Here is a 24,539-nt window from a genome sequence, read left to right on the forward strand (position 1 = left end):
TGTTTCTGTTTAATTGATTTCTGCACTAATTTTTTTTATTTTCTTCTACCTTCTTTAGATTTAATTTTATCTTTCTTTTTTTAGATTCTGTAGGTGGGAGCTTAGATTATTGGTTTTAGATGTTTCTTTTTGTCTAATATATGCATTCAATGCTACAAATTTCACTCTAAGCACCTCTTTTGCTACATACCACAAATTTTGATAAGTTGTGTTTTAATTTTCATTTAGTTCAAAATGTTTTTTAAATTTCTCTTGAGATTTCTTTTTTGACTTATGTTTTATTTAACATGCATCTTTTATCTTCCAAGTATTAGAGATTTTTCCAGCCATTTTCATGTTACTGATTTCTAATTTAATTCCATTGTGGTCTCACAGCAGACATTGTATGATTTCTGTTCTTTTTCATTTGTTAAGCTGTGTTTAATGGCTCATGATGCAGTCTATCTGGTGAATGTACCCTGTGAGCTTGAATATAATGTATATTCTGCTGCTGGTGGATGAAGGATTCTTAAGATGTCAGTAATATCCAGTTGATTGATGGTGCTGTTGAATTCAACCATGTCCTTACTGATTTTCTGCCTGCTGAGCTGTCCATTACTGACAGAGGGGTTGAAATCTCCAACTATAGTAGTGGATTCATCTATTTCTCCTTGCAATTCTATCACCTTTGCCTCATATATTTTGACTCTATAGTATAGGTGCATACATGTTAAAAAATTTTATGTCTTCTTGGAGAATTGACCCTTTTATCCTTATATAATGCTTTTCTTTATCCCTGGTAATTGTTTTTGCTCGAAAGTCTGCTCTGTCTGAATTTAATACAGCTTATTCCAGTTTTCATTTGATTAGTGTTAGCATGGTACATTTTTCTCCATCTCTTTACTTTTAATCTATGTGTCTTTATATTTAAATAAGTTTCTTGTAGATCATATGTAGTTGAGTTGTGTGTTTTAATCTGATAATCTGCCTTTTAATTGGTTTATTTTTTATTTATTTTTTTGAGATGGGGTCTTGCTATGTTGCCCAGGCTGGAGTGAATTGGCGCAATCTTGGTTTGCTGCAACCTCTGCCTCCTGAGCTCAAGCAATCCTCCCAGGTCAGCCTCCTGAGTATTTGTGACTATAGGTGTGTGCCACTATGCCTGGTTAATTTTTGTATTTTTGGTAGAGACAGGGTTTCACCATGTTGCCCAGGGTGGTCTTGAACCCCTGAGCTCAAGCAATCCACCTGCCTCTGCTGCCCAAAGTGCTGAGATTATAGGTGTGAGCCACCTAGTGCATAGCCTAATGGATATATTTAGACTACTGACATTTAAATGATTATTGATGACATTGGATATCTTTTTTTTATTACTGTTTTCTATTTGTTGCTCTTATTCTTTCTTTGTTCCTGTTCTTTTACTGCCTTTTTTGGTTTTAATGGAGCATTTTATATTATCCCATTTTGTCTTCTTTATTAGTTTAATGTTTTGTTACTTTTTTCAGTGGTTGCCCTAGAGTTCACATATGTTTACAGCTAGTCCAAGTCTACTTTCAAATAACACTGTACCACTTCACAGGTAGTGAAAGTTCTTATAATAGCAAAGTATTCCATTTTCCTCTCCTGTCCCTTATCTTATTGCTGTTACTCATTTCACTTATCTATAGCTATAATCATCACTTTGTTGCTATTACTATTTTGAACAAACTTCTTTCTGCTATATCAATTAAGAATTTTAAAAAATGTTTTATTTTACTTTTACTGATTCCTTCTGTCATGTTCTTCCTTTCTCTTTGTAGCTCCAAGTTTCTGATCTATCATTTTTCTTCTCTCTGAAGAACTTTTTAATATTTTGTACAAGGCAGATCTACTGGCAACTGATTCCTTCAATTTTTTTTTTTTTTTTCTGAGACAGAGTTTCGCTATTGTTGCCCCAGGCTGCAGTGCAATGGCGCAATCTCAGCTCACCGCAACCTCAGCCTCCTGAGTAGTTCAAGTGATTCTCCTGCCTCAGCCTCCTGAGTAGCTGAGATTGCAAGCATGCGCCACCATGCCCGGCTAATTGTTGTGTTTTCAGTAGAGACAGGGTTTCACCATGTTGGCCAGGCTGGTCTCACACTCCTGACTTCAAGTTATCTGCCCACCTCAGCCTTCCAAAGTGCTGGGATTACAGGTGTGAGCCACCATGCCCTGCCCAGATTCCCTTAATTTGTATTTGAGAAAGTCTTTATTTTTCCTTCACTTTTGAGGGATAAATTCACAAGATACAGAATTCTAGCTTGGTGGCTTTTTCCTTCAATATATTGAATATTTTGCTTCACTTTGCTCTTGTTTGAATGGTCTCTGAGGAGAAGTGCAATGTAATTCTTATCCTCGCTCCTCTGTAAGTAAAGTGTTTTTCTCCCCTTGGATTTTTTTTAAGACTTTATCTTTGATTGTCTGCAATTTGAATATGATATTACTAGGTGTAGATTTTTTGGCATTTATCCTGCTTGGTGTTCTCTGAGCTTCCTAGATCTGTGGTTTGGTAAAATTAGAAATCAGTAATAGAAAAATAACTGGAAAAATCCAAAATGTTTGGAAGATAAATGACATGCTTTAAACACTAGTTTTAGGAAAAAGTTATTATTGCTTCAAATATTTCTTCTGTTCCTTTCTCCTCCTTCTTGTATTCCCATTACATGTAAGTTACACCTTTTGTAGTTGCCCTATGGTTTGGGGATATTCTGACGTTTTGTGTGTTTTTGTTTTTGTCTTTTTTCTCTTTTCAGTTTTGGAGGTTTTTACTGAGATAATCTTCAAGCTCAGAGATTCTTTTCTCAACCATTTCCAGTCTGCTAATGAACTATCACAGGCGTTTTCATTCTGTTACAATGTTTTTTGTCTCTAGCATTTCTTTTTTGGCTTTCTTAGAATTTCCATCTCTCTGCTTACAGTACCTATCTGTTCTTGCATGCTGTCTACTTTATCCATTAGACATTAGAGCTCTTAGCATACTAATCATGGTTGTTTTAAATTCCCACTCTGTTAATTCCAACACCTCTGCCATATCAGAGTCTGGTTCTGTTGTTTGCTCTGTCGCTTCACACTGTTTTGTGGGTTTTTGTGTGTGTGTGTGTGTGAAGCTACACATGATGTATTGAGTAACAGGAACTGTAGTAAATAGGCCTTTAGTAACATGGTGTAAGGTGTGAGGGGAGGGGAGGCACTCTATAGTCATATGATTAGGTCTTAGTCTATAGTGAACCTGTGCCTCTGGACTGTGGACTTCACAAATACTTCTCATTATTCCTCTCCACCACCGTTAGTTGGGATAGGATGGCTAACGTGGGCTGGAGTTGTATTTCTTCCCCCAGGTCAGTTAGGCTCTGACAAAAGTTTGGCAGTTTCGGTGCTGGTAAACATAGCTTCTCTTAAGAGCAGGCTTTGTTAAGAACAGAATAAACCTGCTGACTGCTGATGTATTTCAGAGTGGCTACTTTCCAGTGCTTCTTGCTGGAGGCCTGAGGGGATTTGTCTCAAATCTTCTCTGTGAAAACCTGGTAGGGTTCCTGGAGGTAAAACTCACAAAAATGTGTGAGCCACCTTAAAACTAATTCCCCCTGGAGTTTTTACCTCTGACACATGTCGACACTGAGCTCCAGCAGTTTGTCAGCTACAGTTTAGGTTTTCCTGGCTAGGTTCTGGCTCTCACAGAGGTTTCTGTTCATGAAGTTCAGCTCCAGTAAGTTGTAATTCTCTGTATTTACCTTTTGGTCTCTCCAATTTCGGGGGCAGTGGTTTGCCCTGTGACCTCAATTCTCTAACAAATCTAAGAAAAGTTATTAATTTTCAGTTTTTTCAGCTTTGACTTACTGTTAGGAAAAAGTTATGACTTCCAAACTCCTTTCATGCCAGACTAGAAACCACCAAGTCCTTTCTTTAAATTTTTATGATCTATTTATAGATATTCATAAGAACCTTTAATTTAATTACTAAGGGCCTTTGAGATTCATGCAGCACAAGTTTGGAGATTGGAGATGAAAATATTTTCGGCAAACCATTTGTTGTAAATCAAAATGGAAAAAAAATTTACTTGTGTCTTTACATAAGATTGCAGAGAAAATTGTTTCAACTTTAGTTTTCCTACACAAAAGACTTTGTTTCATTAAGTCCACAAAGCTTTTCTGATAGTGTTCCAAGTTTTCGCTTGAAAAAAGTTAAGATCTGAAACAAGACTCTCAAAAGAGGGAGAAAGAAAAAGAGAGAAACAAACTGTTACTTATCGACAATCCTAACAGTCTGTTTCTTGATGTAACCCTTTTCAGCCATCTGTAGTTATAGACAAGAGCATTTGACCTGTACAGGCATACGTTGATTTACTGTGCTTCACTTTATGGCTCTTTTGGGTATATTGTATTTTTAATCAATTGAAAGGCTACTGGGGAGGCTGAGGCAGGAGAATGGTGTGAACCCAGGAGGCGGAGCTTGTAGTGAGCCAAGATCGCACCATTGCACTCCAGCCTGGGTGACAGATCAAGACTCTGTCATAAATAAATAAATAAATACATACATACATACATACACACATACATACATACATAAATACATAAATAAATAAATACATAAATTAATTGAAAGTTTGTGGCAACCCGCATGGAGCAGGTCTGTCAGCACCGTTTTTCCTACAGCGCGTGCTCACTTTCTGTCCCTGTGTCAACAGCTTTGTGTAAAGCATTGGCTAGGCACTAGTAAACTTTTTCAAAGCATATTGAACTTGGGGGTGATAGATGATGTTTATTTGAAAGCAACTTGTTGACCAGGCGCAGTGGCTCATGCCTGTAATCCCAGTACTTTGGGAGGCTGAGGCAAGCGGATCACCTGAGGTCAGGAGTTTGAGACCAGCCTGGCCAACATGGCGAAACCCCACCTCTACTAAAAATACAAAAATACAAAAAAATTAGCTGGGTGTGGTGGCTCACACCTGTAGTCCCAACTAGTTGTTAGGCTGAGGCACGAAAATCACTTGAACCTGGGAGGCGGAGGTTGCAGTGAGTCAAGATTGTGCCACTGCACTCCAGCCTGGGATGACAAAATGAGACTCTGTCTCAACAAAAAAAAAAAATTAAAAATAAAACTTAAAGAAAATGAAAGCAATTTGGTGATAATTATATTATAACTTTCTTCAATTTCAATACAATGACATTTCCAAAGTGCTGTTATTGATCAAAAACAAAAGTGCCCACAAACATGCTTTATTTGGGCTATGTAATGATTTATTTTTAAATTTGAATTATTTGACAACACGTAAAAATTAAGATTTGATATAAAGTCAGGTCTAGTTTCTCCTGAAACTTGAAATGACTTGAACCTCCATGGGGCCTCGGTGTGCGGGAGCTGAGTTACTGTTCCCCTCCAGCTCTCCACGACCCTTTATTGTCTTACACTGTTTTCCTCCACTTATATTACTTGCCTGGTCCCAGGGAGACATTCATGTTTGTGACATCTGCTGAAAGTCAAAAGGTGTCTAATGTGTAGGGTTAATGCATGAAGGCTTGCAGAAGACATCGAGAACTGGGTTTAGAAGGTGGTTCACAAACATACAGTATGTCCTGTGGATATGAGCTTAATGCTATGGTGTCTGCCTGGACCTCTGTTTGATTTGAGCATGTTCTCACAGTCTTTACAGGGCTTCTTTTGTGCTTAAAGATCAGCAATTAAGTGATTAGTGTGACATCACTGAAATTAGTTTATGCATGTGGAGGATTAGAAGGGAGAAAGAATTTTTCCAGTACAAGCATAGCTTTTATTGGCCCTTATATCCCTCCCAGCCAACCACACAAGAAGCGCAGTACCTGTCATTTCCTAACCTTTAGGATTAGAGGAATTCAAGCAAGAAAAGGCAGAGGAAAGTCTAGTAAAGTTCACGATGCTTCTCTTTATAGGCAGAACAAAAAAGAATATTGAGGCAATTACTAGCATAAATCAGTCCAAAGCAAATCTAAGAAATTCAAGCAAAAAGAAGGCATTTTGCCTGAATTATGGAACTAATGATCTCAGTCCTCCACTTCAGTGCTCCTGAGGAGACCTGGCCTGAGAATGTTTTTCCAGTGATCTGGCAGATTCAGAAGTGAAGAGAAAATGTATTATTGTAAGTGCAGCTATGGAGATGGATTCCAGTGCTGCCTCTGTCCAGAACATGTGTTGAGAACATCCAGGCTCAACTAGCATGGCCAGCTGGGAGGAGAGAGGCTCTAGAAGGGATGATCATGATCCCCATGAGGCAAGAGAGGGGTGGTGTCAGTGCCCAGAGGAGTCATGCAGGCTCACCTTTCAAAATCTTTGTAACTTTAACACTGTCAGAGATGTTATAAGTGATTTTCATTTGTCTGTTTAAAAATGTATCTTTTTTCTAACAACTTTTGCAATAAAAAGGCAACTTATTAATGAAACCCTTCTGCCTTCAAAATATGAAATTAAAATATTATTGTAACTACAGGCAAGAAAGCATTTGGATTATATGTCATTTAGAAATGATAACAAAGATTATCCATATGTTCTTATGTTGTCAGTGCCTTACATTGCATTAGCAATCACCTAATATGGGTGTGATTTTGATTATGTGGCCCATTTTAAATTCTACTGTGTCCTAGGTCAATCAGTGTCAAGATGATTTACTAGAAGGAGTGCAGTTTTCTTTCATAGATGCTGTTAAGTGCTTGGGCACAATTAGAATATTTTAGGGCGTAGTATTTTTGGTAATATGGTGCTGTGGGTGTTCTTAAACCTTCTCACTGTATACCTTCTCCTTAAGCATCTCTAATTCTCATCTTGTCTGTCTTGGGTACACAAAACAATCTCTGGTAGCAAGATCTATAAAAATTTGTGTTATCTGTTTATTTATGTTAGTTTTCCTTAAGGTCTTCTGGCTTTTGTACAGGTGTCAGTCATTTTAGATGTTGAGTTTTTGGTGGTCAGTGAGCAGGATGCAGAGGCCAGGATTAACCTATGTCTCCAAAAGAATTAGAAATCTCTCTGCCTTTTTTTTCATTCTCTTCCACTGAAAGAGGGAACAATGAAGTCTTATTCCTGCTGAACTTTCCAGGGAACCCAGCGACATGACATTTTTAAACCTTCTGCTCTGTGGGGGGTGACAAAGCTTGATGGGAACTAATCTGGGTTCATTTGGGATTCGGGACAGGGTCATAGCCTTTTGAGAATTCAGTACCTTCCCCTTGATCCTCCTACAGCCTAAGTTCTCTGAGCTTTGTAGGTTCTGTGTCAGGTTCTGCTCCCTGTATGCACATATTCCAATTATATGTTCTTGACTCCTCACCTAGTTCTGTTCTTTAGTTTTAACAATGTGCCTTTTAGATTCATCTGTTATTTCATTTTTGCTTGGAAAATACTTACTCAGGGGAGTCTTCTCTTTGACACTGTATATGGTGATGTTGACAATAATTTCGTAAAAACTTAGTAACTCTAGGAGTGTAACACTTAGCAGATTATGATTGTGTTGTACTAGAATCATTGGTCATTTTAATCTAGCTTATAGTAGGAGAAACAGTGTTTTAGGCTGTGGTGTTTTATCTTTCTGGTTGTTTGGGGTTTTTTGTTTTGTTTTGTTTTTTGAGGATAGACAGTACCTGTTTTTCATCTCTGTGTCTGCAGCCTGGCAGAGTGCTTGCCACAAATAAGGCACTATACATCCATCTCTGAATGAATAGGATTAATTCAGTAGATGTTATTCCTGAACGTCTGTCAATATACATGCCAAAGCTCTGTATCCCATTCAAATGCATGCCTACATAGTTGAATTCTTTATCCTAAGGAAACTGGCCAAGAAGCGGAAAGAGACCATGAGCAGCACCCGACAGGAGATGACTGTGATGGTGAACTCAATGGACAAGAGCTATGCCGAGCAGGGCACAAACTGCGACGAGGCTTTCTCATTCATGGACACGCACAATCTGAATGGGAGATGTAAGTGCATATGTTTCTTGGCTTCTAATACATCTCCTTGGTTTTCCAAGATTCCAGGTGGTACTAGGGGATTTCAAAAAAAAAAAAAAAAGCTTCCTGAAGAATTTTTATGCCGTATTGGTTTCTTCAATCATTTTCAGTGATCCTTTGTGCCACAGGTTGCTTAGCAGAGATGTTCTAAAGGTGATAGGACCAGATCAGAGAGTCCAGAAAACCACAGTGAAGTTTCTGTAAATATTTAGAGAGCAGTGACACGAGGCTTTCCTTCTTTTGAGGAAGAAGGCACCTGCTTCTCATCATCCTTCTTGTTGTTTAGATCCCATTTGTAAACCATCCAGGTGTGGAATTACACACGGGAAGCCTGTTATAAAAACAGTTCACTAAATGGCAGTAACAAGTTAATGTTTATTTGTTTAGCTGACAGGTTCTGCTTTTATTATAGGGCTGTTAGTGTCAATTAATAAATTAAACTCTATTTCAGCTTCACAAGTCTTATGCTTCATACCAGGTGTGTAAACCAACCTCAGCTACTGCCTTCCCATACTACTACCTGTGATCCAGGTAGAAGGCATTATTTTAGGAAACTAACAATTAGATTGATTATATCAAGCGCAAAAGGAGTAGTTGCCTTGTCCCTGGTAATCTTGGAGATCAGAGGGAGGTATCTCACTCTGTGGTTTAGGGCACATTTGGTGAGTTCAAGGTCAGGGGTTTCTTTACTGTGTGAAAGCTGTGCCTCAGGCCTGAGCTGCATAACCAGGATTCTGGTCAGCATGGGGATGGAATTAAAGTGCAGCTATTCCTGTTACAAAAAAAAATCATAATATTATAAAAGCTGGTGGGCCTTGTGGCTGTGAGGAGCACAGAAATGGCATCTGGGGTGGGGCGACTGGGAGCAGTTTGGACAGTGTGGGCTCATGTCCTGATACCCACTGTGGTCAGTGTGGTACTGCAGCTCCCCTCCACTCCTCCTCTTCCAGATCACAGTGTGGTCAACACACGTGCCTGTCCCTGAGCTTTGCGTTTCTCGTACACGCTGCTAAGCTCCAAATTCAGTCTTACATTTTTCTGCTTGTAGTGGCTGCAGTTGTCCCACTTTATCCTCCTCCATCAGTTTGTACTACACGCACTCATGGCCCAGTGGAGCATGCACAGGTGCTGCTTTGGCACCAATGGGCAGGGCAGCACTGTTGCTTTCATCCTTGATCTTCTTTCTTTACCCTTTCCTGTCATTTTCAGCGCAGGAAATAGAAGCTGTGGGGTCTCAGTGTACCCAAGCTCCTTCCCATTTTTTCATAGAATTCTCTCTGCTATTTTTGTAGCAGATATTATGTTTTTCATTTAAAAATACATATGTATAATTTATTCAACTGCCATAAGAAAGCAACCTATGATGCATTTGTTGTGGGCTGGAATTGGAGAAGCCCTTTTGACCACATACAGGGTTAGAATTTTTGTAGTGGCAGGTATTCCGTGAAGGGGACCACACAGATACGTCCTCATTTTGCAGTATAACCCATTAACGTTCCAAATCTTCTATTTCATGGTAAAATTCCTCAAGAATCAATTTACTTGGAATCACTCATCCCAAAAGCAAGAATCTGCTTTAGTAGTTCTAGGTGTTTGAAGTTTGTACAAGAATATTCACTTCTGGACAGGAAGTTTAATTTGGCAGTTACTTTTTTGAAAGTGAATGTATCTGTGGAAATCCAAAAATGTTCGTGTACAGACGGCAGCTGCAGAGGCCAATGGAGCTTCCACAACGGATCGGCTATTAGACATTATTTTTTGCCTCCCTTCAATAAAGCCAATAGAAGGAACACAGCAGTAGACTTTCCATTTTCCTTCCACTCTGAGCAGTGAGTTCTCATCAGATCTCATCTGATAGGAGCGACCCTAGAGGTAGATATCATAATATTGTCTTGATGTCTTTGAAATAAGACAGCAGTTTCTGGGGAGGAAACCTTCAGGAAAGATGTTCCTTAGACCACAAGGCTGCCAGCACCACACCTATGACAAGTGTGGGTATGCATGAGATCTTTTGGGGTTGGGAGAAAGTGCTGGAAGTTGTGAAGTGAGCAGTTTTTAGAAATGAGACAAGGGGAAAAATGAAATAGGAGAATTTAAAAATAAGCATGACCACAGTTATGAGAGTGGGGATTAATCTCTCCAGCAAAGCAAGTATGAGTTGCACTATCTGTTTTAATATGCTATAAAAAGGGGAGAATAGATACAGGTAGTGGGAATAGGTTTAATTTTTATGCTAGAAGATGAAAGTACTTTTAAAATATTTTGACAGGAAGGTGAAAATAAACACAGTTATTTTATATCTGCTGTGCACATCTTTACCAACCACATAAAAATGTCTGCAGCTAATAAAAAGGCTTTATTCTCACTGACCCTGGCATATTTTATTGGTACTCATTTTTTTCATTCTTATTTTCATCCATTGTGCTCTTTTTCCAGGCTTCTTACCATAAACATGCATTATAAGTATGATACATTTCTATTTTGTAAAAATACCTGTAAAATGACAGGCAGCCTGAGTTCTGGTCTTTGTTCTGTCACATACTGATTCTACACTTTAAAAATATAAACACAGGTAAATGCACTCTCCTAAATGGACTGCTCCTGGAGAGTTAAAATATATTAATATGTCATCAGAATAATTACCCAGTATGCACAGGGATTTGGTCATGCTTCCCATAAATATAATGGTATAATTGTGTCTTAGTGTCCTGATCAGGAACTTAGCATCAAACAGATCATGTAACTACATCAGAGGAGTTACAATTTAGACTTAAGTTTAACCACCTTGAGCAACTTTCAAGTCTTTATACTTTAATGAAATTAAACTTTTAAAAACACTAATCAATTAATACATTTGTAGAGGTTTTTTTTACTTAAAGAAATTTATTCTACCAAGGCTCTGTCATCCATGAAGAGAGTTTTAAAATGTCTCTTAAAAATAGGAAATACCTATTTTTAATGAAATCAGATAAATTGGATGGGATTGACTGTCCTGCTTGATAAAAGGGAGGAAGAGAAGGTGCAATAATTCAGTCCTGAGTGTTTCAGAGGAATATTTTAAAGAAAAGCATTTTTGTAAGGATTTAAAATACTAAAGAACACGCATGGAGCACCACCTTTGTTTTTCATAAAGCATTGTGGAGTGTTCTCTGCATATCCAAATATGAGCAAGGAGAGGATTTAGCAAACTACGGGAACATTGACATTGGGAATAGTCTCCAAAAGCCATGTGTAGACACATTCTTCTACTTTTACTTGTAAAATTCAACTTGGCCTGAGAGCAGATTTCTATAAGCAAAGGGCAGAAGTCAAAATAGAAGTCTGATGAATTTCTGTATCCGAAATGGTGGCTGTGGTTGTGGGCTTTCTCTTCATTTGTGGGGTAAGAAAAGCCTTTAAGTGACAAAAGGTTGCTTGTCTTCTAAAGGACAAGTAAGTACTCAGAAACAACTGGGAATGATGATATTTCCCATGTAGACATCAATGAGTCCCAGAGTCACCATGGGTGGTCTCAGAGCATTGTGTGTTCAGAGCGTATTACCTCTTTGCTGCCCCTAACCAGCCTCTCTTTTATTTACAGCTGTGTCTTCACCATCATCCTTCACAATGAAAACAAATACACTGAGCACATCGGTGCCTAATTCCTATTACCCAGGTAACAGATTTTTCCATTGTCTCCTCTCTGCTCTCTCCTCAGCCGTCAGAATCACTCCGCCCTCGCTCTGCTATCCCTGGTGCTTGAGGGGCTTACTGTTTTTGAGATGTTGTAACCCAGTGCTTTTCTACAGCTTTCTATATGGAAAATAGGGGTGGGCGCATTCATCAATCATTTACTGTTCTTTCTCTTTTTACTTTCTCTGCATTGACCTGCTTACGGTGTATGACAGACCCATTTGTGCCAACTGCAATTTTAGGTGAGAACATTTCCCTTTACCACAGTTTATTGCAGAAGTAATTTAGAAAGTCAGTGACCACTCTGTAGGAGATTGGAGTTTTAATTCTGTATAATGCAGTGATTATAAGCACGACATGGGGGAGGTGGGTGGCCTGGGTCATGGGGTTAAAGGAAGAAAAGACTTTTCTCTAAACAGTCGCCATTAATAAGAGGGGTTTGCTGCATGTATCTTGGGGATGATACCAACAGATTCAAATGAACAATCTCAGCTCCAGTATTCTCCCTTTCTGTGTTCAGAATTTAAAGTTAGGTCTGATCCTACGGGAAAAAAACAAGGTGTCATCACTCAGCTGTGTACTTTCCAAGAGCTGAATTCTGTCTAGTGTGATAGTCATAAAAGTGAAAATAGCTTCTCATTATTTTCACTTATTGCTAAGCACTAAAAACTTCAATTTTAAAAATAGCATTTTTCTAATTATGCCAGATGTTATGCAGAAAGATGATCACAGTGGAGTTTTGGCCCCCTACCCATCCTCGGTGCCACTCAGGGCACCCTACCTCCCCCCACCAACATTCCAAAGTGTCTGTCACACAGTGGAATTTCAAAGGAGCTGATGATCTGAACAGCAAAATGACAAGATGGCACTTATAATCATATGGTTTATTATGTGTCAGATGTCACTAGAAGTGAACTAAGATGTTAGCCCGGTGGGGCAGAATGCATTTAAAGTATGAAATATTCCCAGCAGGGGGTTACAGAAAAAAATCCCGTTTGTCCAATATAAGAAGGGTGAGGAGAAAAATGGCATTACCTGGCTGTGATAACCAAACAAGCATGAGCTGCTGTTGCATTTGAGACGCATAAATAACCCGAGTGTATCACGGCTGTGTTCTGTTTCTACTACTAACCTTTCCGAAAAGGAGCACAACAAAAACGACTTCAAGGTATATAACAATTCATTGTAGCAAGAGTTTCACCCTCAGTTGTTCGACTTCTCCTTCCTAATTCACTTGACAAGGGTTTATATCTTTCCAACATAATTTTCCCCCCTCTGCTTCTCTTTTCTCTAAGTTGTTACGATTTTTGTATAGAAGGTAATTTTTATTTTGCTAATGGTGTTCTGTGGGCTTAAGCAAGTTTGTTGCCTAAGGAAAAAATGAATTAAGATAGAAGTTTAAGAATGGATATAAAACAAAGTTTTTAAATTTTGCATCATTCTGAGGGCTAACAAAGCCCACTAAACCCTCCCTGCCGACACACTTTTAATACCAATTAAAAGGGAAAGAAAATTGCATTTTATTCTTTTCATAAGTGAGGGGCACAGGCTAATCTTAGGCACCAGAACAATGTAATCTACATGCAAATGACATTTGCAGAATCTTTTGATAGGTGAAAATTTGAGATTTCTTTATGTGCTGTGCATTCATTCTGAGGTTCCTGTAGTAGATTTTCTGACCTTGGAGGAGCTGTGAGTGGGGAGGGCTAAAACATGCATTGTCAGAAGGAAGAAAATGTTCAGATTTCTTAGCAGGATTAAGATAAGCTTATTAAACAAATATCATTCTTTAAAGTTGCTGCTTTGTTATCATGAACATTAATGACATCTTTTAAAGTTGATTAGTTTTCTTTATTGAAAGGGAATCACTTGGACAGACAATTCAAGTAGCAAAAATGATGCACATTGGGAAAAATAAGTCACCCAGATAGACCAATAACTGTTATCATGTATGGCTTATATAGGTACCGAATGGCAATACTTGGGAACTGCATTCCTTACATGTTACTTGGTGCAAATGTGAATCTATGTATTGAGTAATAAGGATTGGTGAGGTTAGCACTTGAAACCATGGAAGAATTTAAGATACATATCTACTCTGGCAGTTTTGGGGGATAGTAGCAGTTTATAATTTACACAAAGACAACAAGAAATGTTTTGCTGTGAGTCAGAGCTCAGCACAATTAAATTATCTAGCACCTTCAGCTTCACCTCTCTCATGCTAAGGTGCCCAGCCCTAATGTATAGAGCTGGAGTATATCTTTACTTCATTTGCTTGCAAAAATATAGATGATTAAGTGGATGGATGGATAGCTGGATGGATGGATGGAGGGATGGATGGATAGATAGATCGATAGATAGAACCTACCCTACCTCAAATATATTGCATCCATTTCAACTTAAGGTTTTTCAGCTAGTTTGTTAAAAATTCAAGATAATTCATAAAGAATATAGGTAGAATTAATTTTCAGTTCTTATAAAACCGTCAAAACTATTAGTGAGAAGCTTTATTTCTTTATTTCGAATGTGCTCTTCTCCATTATTTTTAATTTAAAAAAAATGTTGAGGCCAGGCACTATGGTGCAAGCATGTAATCCCAGAACTTTGGGAGGCCAAGGCGGGAAGATCTCTTGAGGCCAGGAGTTCAAGACCAGCCTCCACAACATAGGGAGATCCCCGTCTCTTCAAAAAATAATAATAATAAAAAATTAGCTGGGAATGGTGGAACACACCTGTATTCCCAGGTACTCAAGAGGCTGAGGCAGGAGGATTGCTGGAGCCCAGGAATTTGGGGCTGCAGTGAGCTATGATAGAGCCACTGCCCTCCAGCCTGGATGATGGAGAAAGACCCTGTCTCTAAAAAAAAAAAAAATAGAAAAAAAAATTGTTGATGGGTAATTTTTAAACACTTAAAGGAAATTAATGACAAGTAATATATTTTATCAATAATAATTCTTTTTTAAGTTAGAGAAAATTAATCACTAATTTTAGTGGAATCAAGAATGTCTAGTAGTATAAGTGACCCAATTTCATAGCAGCACACAAGCCTTCTATTCCCTCTTCCATATGCATGTACTAGATAATAGGGCTCTTCTTTCATGGACTTGGTGGTGTTTAAATGCTTGAAGATGTGTTCCACAGTAGTAATGAGGCCAAGATGGCATAATGCAGCATGGAATGATTACATACAACAGTGACAGTTGATGTAGCTCTATGGATTTAAAACTTCCAAGAATACCTAGCCCTGGGATCAGAGCATTGCTAGGTTGCTGGTGTATCCACGTGAAGGACCCAGATCACTTCTGGGAAGTTTAGAAGGTCAGCCCACCGTGGAGGGCATGTTAATTATGTTCATCCCATAAGATACAAAACTGAGAGAATGAGAGAGGCACAGAGGGGAAACTAATTAATGTTCCATTTATTTTAGTATAAAGAACAGAACTTCCTGCTGGAGTGGCTCAAAGCTCAAGGGATTCGGTACTTCAGCAGGGTTCCTGTATCCCAGTTTATAAAGCTTGGCAGTTGCCAGCAAGCAAATCTGATGTGAAAATTTCCAGGTTTATTTGTGACTGTTAAAATGGGAACATATGAATTGCTAAATTTCAAAGCAAATCCAAATGAAACAAAAATCATAAAATCAACTTACCACCCTTTTTTATTTTGTCTTTGTGTCTTTAGCCACGTTGTAGTGATCCAGGTGCCATTTCAGCAACAGCAACATAGCTACACACTTGTGTACCACCTTTCATACCATGCATCCCCAGGTGCTTTGCGATGCAGATAGAAGTGAGGTTTCAAAACCAGGCCCTGCTAATCAAGCACCCTTGGACTAAATTTTCTTCCAAGCTGAACTTCTCAGTAAAAAATAAATAACATATGAATAACTATAGCTGAATTCCCTATTGACATACAATCTGGTAGTTTTTAAAACTTGAGTATATCTTTTATATGTTTTATATAACATTCTCATTTTAAGTGACTTTAGCATTATATTTTGAAAACACCCATCCTCAATCATAAAACTGCTAAAGGGATTCAGCATTATAATGAGTTAACCTGTAGAGTATGGAATTCTTAATCTAATAGCATTTCCCTGCATAAGACATTTTTAATAGGTACCATTTCTGCAGTTCATTAACCTAATTTTCTAGTAGGCCTCCATTAAAATGGAGCCTCTTTAGGCTTCTTTGACCAAATTTTGACATTAATTTTATAGTACAATTTGGTTGACTTGTGCAAGAAATTTAAATGAGAAAATGTGTTGAATACAAATAAGACTTATTTAGACATTACTTGGTTCATAGGGGATGAAAAGCAATTATGATGCTAATTTTAACCTCCTTTTTGTTATTGAGTACTTAAATTCAATGCCTCCATCCTAACGTGATGGAAGAATTGAGGCTTCGCCCTCTGACCACCTCTGAATAGAAAACTTAACTGGAAAGTTAAAGCATAAAATAAAAACTACCTGTAATTATGCACGCAGTACTATTGCTTATGCCCTGTTTCCTTTTTCTCCTCCTTTTTTCTCCTGATATGTATCTTCTTAAAAGTGCCAATAAATGGTAAGTTCCCCGATTCGCCCCATGGAAGAGTTGTGGAGGGAGTGGGAGTGTGTGTCTTACTGGTAGATTCTGACGAAGCCAGCTGGTACTGCTCTGTGCTGGCCTGCATGTTTGCCTTTGTAGAACATTCCATGTGTCATGTGTTGGTCCACAACATTTTGTCAAGCTTTCTGATACCAGAGCATGCAAAGTGATTCATCAAAATGTTATCCCCAAACCAGGTTCCCTTTTATTTTTCCATTCTTCTTTGATTTCATGTATTAAGTCCCCATTTCCATTGCTAGCTTTATAAGCCACACCATTTTGTGCACTTTTATTTTGCTCACAGAACATTTGTGCAGAGTTTATTTATGTCATCATACGAACTACTGAACTAACGTTTCAAAGAATACAAGACTGGTTTTGCACCAGGTCTTGATGAAGTTTCAGGTTGAAACTTTCACAAACTTTAGCACTGGAAGGCTAAAGGGCTCTTCTCAGTTAGCTTTGTGAAAGCAATATATCGTTTGGACTGCTTTGTAAAAGAAAGATTTCTGCGCATTCCTATCAGTATTGCCAACCCCATTTAAATTTCTAAACATTTAACTTTTCTTTTTTGCTGAGCCATCGTAGGGAATTTTGCAGCCCCAGGTGAGGGGATGCCAGGAGCCAGCTTCTTAGCATTCTCAGTAATGCCGACCTAGCTCCCTGTCTCTCCCTCATTTTCTCCCTGGCCTTCTTTTCCTAGATGAAACCCACACGATGGCCAGCGATACCAGCAGCCTGGTGCAGTCCCATACTTACAAGAAGCGGGAGCAGGCCGACGTGCCCTATCAGACCGGGCAGCTCCACCCCGCCATCCGGGTGGCAGACCTCCTTCAGCACATCACACAGATGAAGTGTGCCGAGGGCTACGGCTTCAAGGAGGAATACGAGGTGAGCACAAGCTCTGTGCCAGGGCTTACTCATTCCTTCTTGGACTCCATGCCAGGTACTGTACTCCCAACTCAATCAGAAAGCCAGAGGAACCCCCCTGCCCCGAGAGATGCCAGAAAGAGACAAAGTACAGTTGTCCCTCGGTATTCTGGGGGATTGGTTCCAGGACCCCAGCATATGTCCTAGTCCCGGCGTGAACCCTGTGAAACCTGAGAATCCAAAAGCCAGTCCTCCAGATACATGGGTTTTGCATCCCAAGGATATTATATATATTCCTTTCAATCTGCATTTGATTGAATCTGTGGATGCAGAACGCTAGGATATCAAGGCCGACTGTATTTTATCCGTGGATCCACTTTTATCTGATAGTAAAACTTGTTACCAAGAGTTCACATGCGTTACATGGAAAAAGGAAGAATGCTTTGCCTTTTACCTTATTCTGCACAAATATACAATGAAAACAAATTTACCAGGGTCTCTTCCCCTCCTCATCCTGTTTTTTTCCCTTTTTTTCTTCTTCCCTCTGTCAGAATTAAGTTTTAGTTCATGTCTCCCTCCCCATTCTTGATCACTTTCCTTGGCTTTTCCTGTAATTATGATATTAAATCCTAATGATTTTGTAGTCATTATCTCAGGAAGAAACTGTCCACTTAAAGCAATTATAGACCAACCAGCAATGTCATGTGGTGGAGATCAGACAGCAGTACAGGGACTGGCTATTGTCATGGCAGTGACAGCCGTTAACTGTCCAGCCAGCCCAGGGAGCATGCCACTGTCTTGGGCTCTTGTGTGGGCAGCTGTCAGGGACATTTCTGGGAATAATGATATTCTCCGAATACATAAAATATAGGGCTTACCCCTTTCACACCATGTGCCATTAGTTAATTCTGTCAGAAGGTCATTCAAGAATTGAAGATAATTAATTGATTGAAGAAATCTAATTCAAAGAAGCATGCCATCCCTTGAGTGGGTGGTGTGGGGCACAGGAAGCAGGACAGGAAAGTTGGATTGCTTTTTTATGTTATTAAAATCAGTCCGCAGTCATTGATGAAGATAAAGTAGCATGCTTACTCAGAGTAAAAATAGGATTATGTAGGCATGTGGTTTTTTTAAACCTTAGAATGTGGTTCTGGTCTCATATTCACCTAACTAGCTCAGAGTTGGGAAACATCTTGTCTGGAATTAGAGTATTTTTGAAATCTGTTTCTACCACCTGGATAGTCTGTGAGTTTCAACCTCTGTTTCTTCTCTTCTTGTGGGCACACTCACAACACTTCATTTTATGCCCCAGATACTGCATTGTCTTGGGTTTAGCTCTCTTTTCAAGCTTGATCATCAAAGATTCATTACAGCAGTCAAAGCAACACATGGTACCACTGTTGGCGGAGCCAGTACTACACTTCTTTTAGGAATAAGGCTTTGGTCCAAAGCAGACATAGACACACTTTGCTCTGCTAACATGTGCATCCTGATGTATTGCCAATGACCTCAGTTCAGAAGACTGTGAAGCCAAACAGTCCCATCCAGACCATGCCCCAGGGTTTGATTGAAGTCCAGAAAATATTTTCAGTTGAAGTTCTGCATTTTAGCAACCCTGAAATTCTTAGATTTATCTTTAGCAATTCAATGTGTAAATTCAGTGAAATTGACTGCCTTGCATATTTCCTCATGCACTTTTAAAGTCTAGCTTAGGAATTAATAGGATTAAGAGTAAGACTTCCAAAAGCTTAATATCGTATGAAAGACAAAATTAGGTTATTGAGAAAATATAAGCCTAATGAATAGGGATGATGTCTAGGTTCTATCCAATATTCTGAATGCAGATATTGCTGAAATGTTTATTAAAGATGTTGATATCAAAGAGATTAGTTTTAGGCTCAAATAATTCATGAAATAATCTGAACCCAATTTTCCATGGACTATTTAAAAATACCTACTTCCTATAACATGCTACAGACAATGCATATTTGAAAGATGTAGAAAAGATTTCCCATTCAGATCTTTTGGATAAATATGATTTATAAATATAAACTGAAATATTGTATACTAATTTGAACAATATTATGACTGACAACTAATTTAGTTCTCAAAATAAAATGTTGTATTCATTAACTACATTGCAGAAAACTTTTTCTCATTTTAGCTATTCCGTGATCAGAGAGGACTGCTAAAAAGTGAATACTTTTAAACCCTAAAGCCATTGTTCATTTAAAAAAAAAAAGAAGGAAAGGAAATAATGAAGAAAACACATATACTAGAGATGATATCAGGAACAAATGGGAAGGAGATATTGGGAGAAGTATGAAATGGGCAGTTCTGTTAGGAATAATCCCGTCACTGAGTACCGTGCCCCTCGTGCCTCCCTCCTGGAGGGATGCCGATGTTGTCATCTAGTGGGGAAGATGACAGGGAAGTGAGGAGTGGTGATGGTGGGTGGGCGTGCCTGTGCCATGGCTGCAGGGAGAAGGGGACGCCCCCTAAGAAGCATGTGTCATGGAATGACATGCTCTGGTCTTGATGGAGGCACAGCCAGGCTTCTGGGAACTGGTGGTGGAGTGAAAGATCCCAGACTGCAGGTACTCATATGTCCCACTTTCTCTAACCCCAGGGAGGTGTTATTCTCCTGAGAATCTGGCAAATCCTTAAACAGTTATTTTTTTGAAGTTTATTTAGTTTTTAGACCTCTAACAAAACAGACCTCTTTCCATCATGCTGTAAAGTCTGCATCCTTTTCATTAACACACGCCCAGAGTCGAGAGTGTTGAGTGCTGACTGGTGTAGTGGGAGTCTCTGTGCTATTCGGTGAGGCCATCCCACCCAACAGATACTGAGAGGTTGTGGTTTGGAACACAGGCTCTGGCACCAGACTGCCTATATTCAAACTCAGCTCTGCTTCTTACCTATGTGACCTTGGGCAAGTTATCTAACCTCTCTGGGCCTCAGTTTCCAAATCTATAAACAGAATAATTATGGTCTCAACCTCAAAAGGTTGTTGTGAGGAGTAAATTGTTTTAATGTAGGTGCTAGAATTATATCTGGCATATAGTAAGTGTTCATTTGAAGTGTTAGCTAGTAGAAGAAAAAAATACTAATGTATAATAAGATCCAAGAGCAGAAGTTGACACCATGTTCTTTATAGGGAAACTTTGTTATACTGAGGTTTCAGTAAAACTCTCATGTCTTGTGCATAGCAGTCTGAGGATAGAGTGAGCCACATGTTATGGAAAGGGGTTATACTTTTGCTTCATCTCCAGGGCTGGATAATTTTCTTACCATGTACCATATATCATCAAAAATTCCCGTTAACAAGTAACTTACACATAAATAGGTAGACCTGATTCTATGGATTAAGAGTTTAAGAACTGAGAAAATAAATTTTAAGAAATATATGCTGTCATGTTTTATTGCTATAATAGTATTTCCATATCTAAGTTGGAGAGTCCTAAGGAATACTATAACTCTAGACTGCATAATCCTCCTAAAAAATTATTGGTTGCTGCATTGGTGTCTTTGGCAAAGTAGGATTTGGGGAAGAGTTTAATTTTACCAATCATACACTGTACGTGGCGCCAGGGATACAGAGGAGAACCACTTCTCCGCTGTCCCCTGGGGAAGCTGACAGGGCAGGAGAAGGCAGCCAGGTAATGACTGCAGTTTGTCCAGTCAAACCCCATACCCTCTAAGAGAGATGCGCAGGCATACTCTGAAGGCCAGTGGGGTCACCTGAGCCAGCCAAGAGCAAGGATGACTTCTCTCTTGGAAGATAAGTGGGAGTTGACCAGAAGAAGGTGAAAGAGGGTAGCCATCCAGGTAGACCCAAAAGCAGGAGAATGGGGTTCTCTGGGGAAATGGCAGGTGTTCTATAAGCCTGAGTCCCACGACGGGCTGGTCTGTGGGATGAGGATGGTCAGGGCTCCAATCACCAAAAGCACCTCCTGTGTCACACTGAGAGGTCTGGACATCATTATAGAAGTAGTAAAAGAGAAGAAAGACTCAAATAGCCTGAGTCTCATTCCTGTACTTGGATGGAGAGCTATTTAGTCTGAACAGCTCAATTTTAAAATATTATTTGTATGAGGCACACAGGCAATTGCTTAAAAGGTAATACCCCAAAAAAGTAAAGGAGAAAGGGAATGTGTATTTACTTTAAAAGTTCCTGTTGTTCTATCTCTATTCAAAAATGCCATGGAATGCTTGGATTCAAGACTTGTTGAAGCAGTGAATTACTTCAGTACTGAAGCATCTTTGGGGATAAAATCTAAAGAATGGCTCTGGTTGTTGCTGTGACTCTGTGTAATCATCCCATCGGCCTTTCTCGTCTTCTTCAATCTGTGTGTATCAGGACAAGCAAGTCATTTATGTTATAAAATTTTTTTGAAGTAGTGATGTTCTCTCTGCTGAAGAGGTTTCAGCCAATTCTTGTTTATCATTTTCAAGACAGCAGTGTCTCAAAATTGGCCTAAACACCAGAAGGATTCATTACTGATCAAGTAGCCGACAGAAGTGTGTCCAAACAAGAGCAGACCATGTGGTGGGGATGAGATGGAGCAGAGCTCAGTGCAGATTTTTTATTTGATTTTGTTCTAACAAGATAGTCATATGGCACCTCTCACCAGGGAGATGCAATAATTTGATTCAAAAGAAACTCAGACATGAATCACAATAAAGAAGTAAACATGCTGAATTGAACAGAAAATGGCATGTTGTCAACAGAGAGTGGTGCAGGGACCTCTCCAGGAGAGGAGAAAGAGCGGAAAGGGCAAGTTTGTTTATGTTGCTGTGAGAGAAGAGCTGCCTGGTTCCTCTGACAAGCAAAGGGCAGTCTGTGCTAAGCCCCTGGGGGAAACCTTTGGGCTTCCCAGAAAAGTAGAAGAGAGAGTGCTTCACTCACGAGGGACAGACAGGTCAGACTCAGCCACCCTGCCCCACCCAGACTTCTGGGCCTTTCTCAGCTGGAGTTGAACAGGGACATTTGCCATGACTGCAGCTCTGCCCTGAACCCTCACACCCAGCCCTAGACAAGGGTGTGTTGCACCCCTTGTAAGTGGCTTGATACCATGTCGGGTCCAACGTTGTCGTGATCCTGTGCGAGTGGAGAGTAAGTTCCTCCCCTTCTGCAGTCCCCAAAGGACCTTGTTGATAGCTCGATTTTTTTTTTAATGCCTCAATTTTTGAACTGATTCTCAGTGCCTTTGGGGATCCAAGCGGAAAGACAACCTTAAGTAGAAAAACAGCCAAATTATTCTGAAAGAATATGTTTCGCTATAACTGTAAAATTAAAGAAAGGACATCAACTGAAGGCTCCTTCCAGAGAGGATGTCCTGAAAAACACAGATGGTACTATTTTATTAGCTAACAGTGTCACTCTGGGGTGCAAAAAAATGATTTCCAATTATAGAGCTGAAATGTATCAAAGGCCAAAGTAACTCTTTGCATCTTATTCTTAAAAAATGTGTGTGTGTACGTGTATGTATCTAAATATGTTTAGAAAAGCATTATCTTTATTCCACCTACTTTTTTCGTTTTTGTTTGTTTTGTTTTTGAGACAGTGTCTTACTCTGTCACCCAGGCTGGAGTGCAGTTGCACAATCTCAGCTCACTGCAACCTCTACCTCTGGATTAAAGCGATACTCAAGCCTCAGCCTCCTGAAAGCTGGAACTACAGGCTCGCACGACATGCTTGGCTAATTTTTGTATTTTTAGTAGAGATGGGTTTTCGTCATGTTAGCCAGGCTTGTCTCACACTCCTGACCTGAAGTAATCTGCCTGCATCAGCCTCCCAAAATGCTAGGATTATAGGCATGAGCCACTGTGCTCGGCCTCACCTACTTTTCTTATATTGTGCCTCTCTCTTGTGCACAAACACTGGTAATTAATTTTATAGTTGAACATAAAGATTGTTTTTTAGCTCAGTTTAAACTGGGGAATTGAAACTATTATGCCAGAATCTTCAGAATTAGGTACAGCCTATGAAGTTTTCTGAGGAACCTGCATTTTCTTTAAACACATCTGTCTCCTTGTGGCTCCCTTTAGGTCTTTTTTAAACATATGAGTTGTATATCTCCCCCACCTCTTATCCTTCCCCCATTTTCTAAGTAAAACAGCTGGCTTTGTTAAATGCAAGCTCAGTGTTTTATTTGCTGCCTTTGTCTATATTTGACAAAGCTGTGGCAACTTAAGAAAAAAATATTCTTAAAATGTCTCACCTGCCCTCTAAAATCTTGCTCTTTTTTTTTTTGAGACTTAGTCTCACTCTGTGGCCCAGGCTGGAGTGCAGTGGTGCCATCTTGGTTCACTGCAACCTTCGCCTCCTGGGTTCAAGTGATTTTCCCAACCCAGACTCCCAAGTAGCTGGAGCTACAGGCACACGCCACCACACCTGGCTAATGTTGTATTTTTAGTAGAGTTTTTCACCATGTTGGCCAGGCTGGTCTCGAACTCCTGACCTCAGGTGATCCACCCATCTTGGCCTCCCAAAGTGTTGGGATTACAGGCGTGAGCCACCCTGTCTGGCCCAAAATCTCACTTATTTACTTGCCTCCTACCTCAGTGAAGCCAGCTGTTCTTGTCTGTTTAATGTTGCTACAACAGAATACCTGGGGCTGGGTCATTTGTAAAGAAAAAAGGTTCTGCAAGCTGGGAAGGAGAGAAGCATGGCACTGCCTTCTGGTGAGGGCCATGTGCTAAGTCAAAGGGGAAGTGGACACATGCAGCGAGAGAGGACCAAACAGAAGGAGAATTGCTTTTTTCATTTTTTTTTAAGAGACACTCTGTTGCCCAGGCTGGAGTATAGTGGTGTAATCATAGCTCACTACAGCCTTGACCTCCTCAGCTCATGAAATCATCCCACTCAGCCTCCCGAGTAGCTGGGACTACAGGCACGCACCATCAAGCCCAGCTAACTTTTTTTATTTTTTGTAGAGACGGGGTCTCACTATGTTGCTGAGGCTCCTCTTAAACTCCTGGACTCAAGTGATCCTCCCACCTAAGCCCCCCAAAGTACTGGAGCTACAGGCATGAACCACCTCCCAGAATTGCTCTGTAACAACCTGCTCTTGTGGTAACTAAGCCAGTTTTGCCAGAGCATGACTCACTCATCACCATGAGGATGGGACCAACCCATTCATGAGGGATCTACTCCCCTGATCCAAACACCTCCCACTAGGCCCCATCTCCCAACACTGCCACACCAGGGACCAGATTTCAACATGAGTTTTGATGGGGACGAGCAACCCATATTCAAACCATAGCACCAGCATATCCTACAAAAAGCACTCCCAGAAAGCCACCTGCTCTCTGCAGAGATCGCAGTTCTGACTCCCTCCCTTCAGATGCCCTTCCATGGGAAAGGCCTTGAGCTGGGGAGGACAGGCCCTGGAATTTTGAGACCAGCCCAGCAGCAGGGCACAGGAGGAG

General features: G+C 39.8%; 1 protein-coding gene across 18 annotated transcripts in view; it reads left to right on the forward strand.

Annotated features, from left to right (window-relative positions):
* The window catches only part of PTPRM (protein tyrosine phosphatase receptor type M), an 834,094-nt gene that overhangs the window by 667,053 nt on the left and 142,502 nt on the right, over positions 1-24,539 (forward strand). For 8 of the 18 annotated variants that reach the window (XM_055238021.2, XM_063618668.1, XM_055238056.2 and 5 more), the window contains 3 exons: positions 7,790-7,941; positions 11,552-11,626; positions 16,936-17,123. In XM_055238021.2, the coding sequence (XP_055093996.1) occupies positions 7,790-7,941; positions 11,552-11,626; positions 16,936-17,123 (415 nt within the window). Of the gene's footprint in view, positions 1-7,789; positions 7,942-11,551; positions 11,627-11,858; positions 11,886-16,196; positions 16,209-16,935; positions 17,124-24,539 lie in introns of all 18 variants that reach the window. The other 10 variants (XM_055238049.2, XM_055238078.2, XM_055238097.2 and 7 more) reach the window with 2 other exon arrangements.

The sequence above is a fragment of the Symphalangus syndactylus genome, chromosome 1, assembly GCF_028878055.3.
Source record: "Symphalangus syndactylus isolate Jambi chromosome 1, NHGRI_mSymSyn1-v2.1_pri, whole genome shotgun sequence".
Classification (NCBI taxonomy): Eukaryota; Metazoa; Chordata; class Mammalia; order Primates; family Hylobatidae; genus Symphalangus; species Symphalangus syndactylus.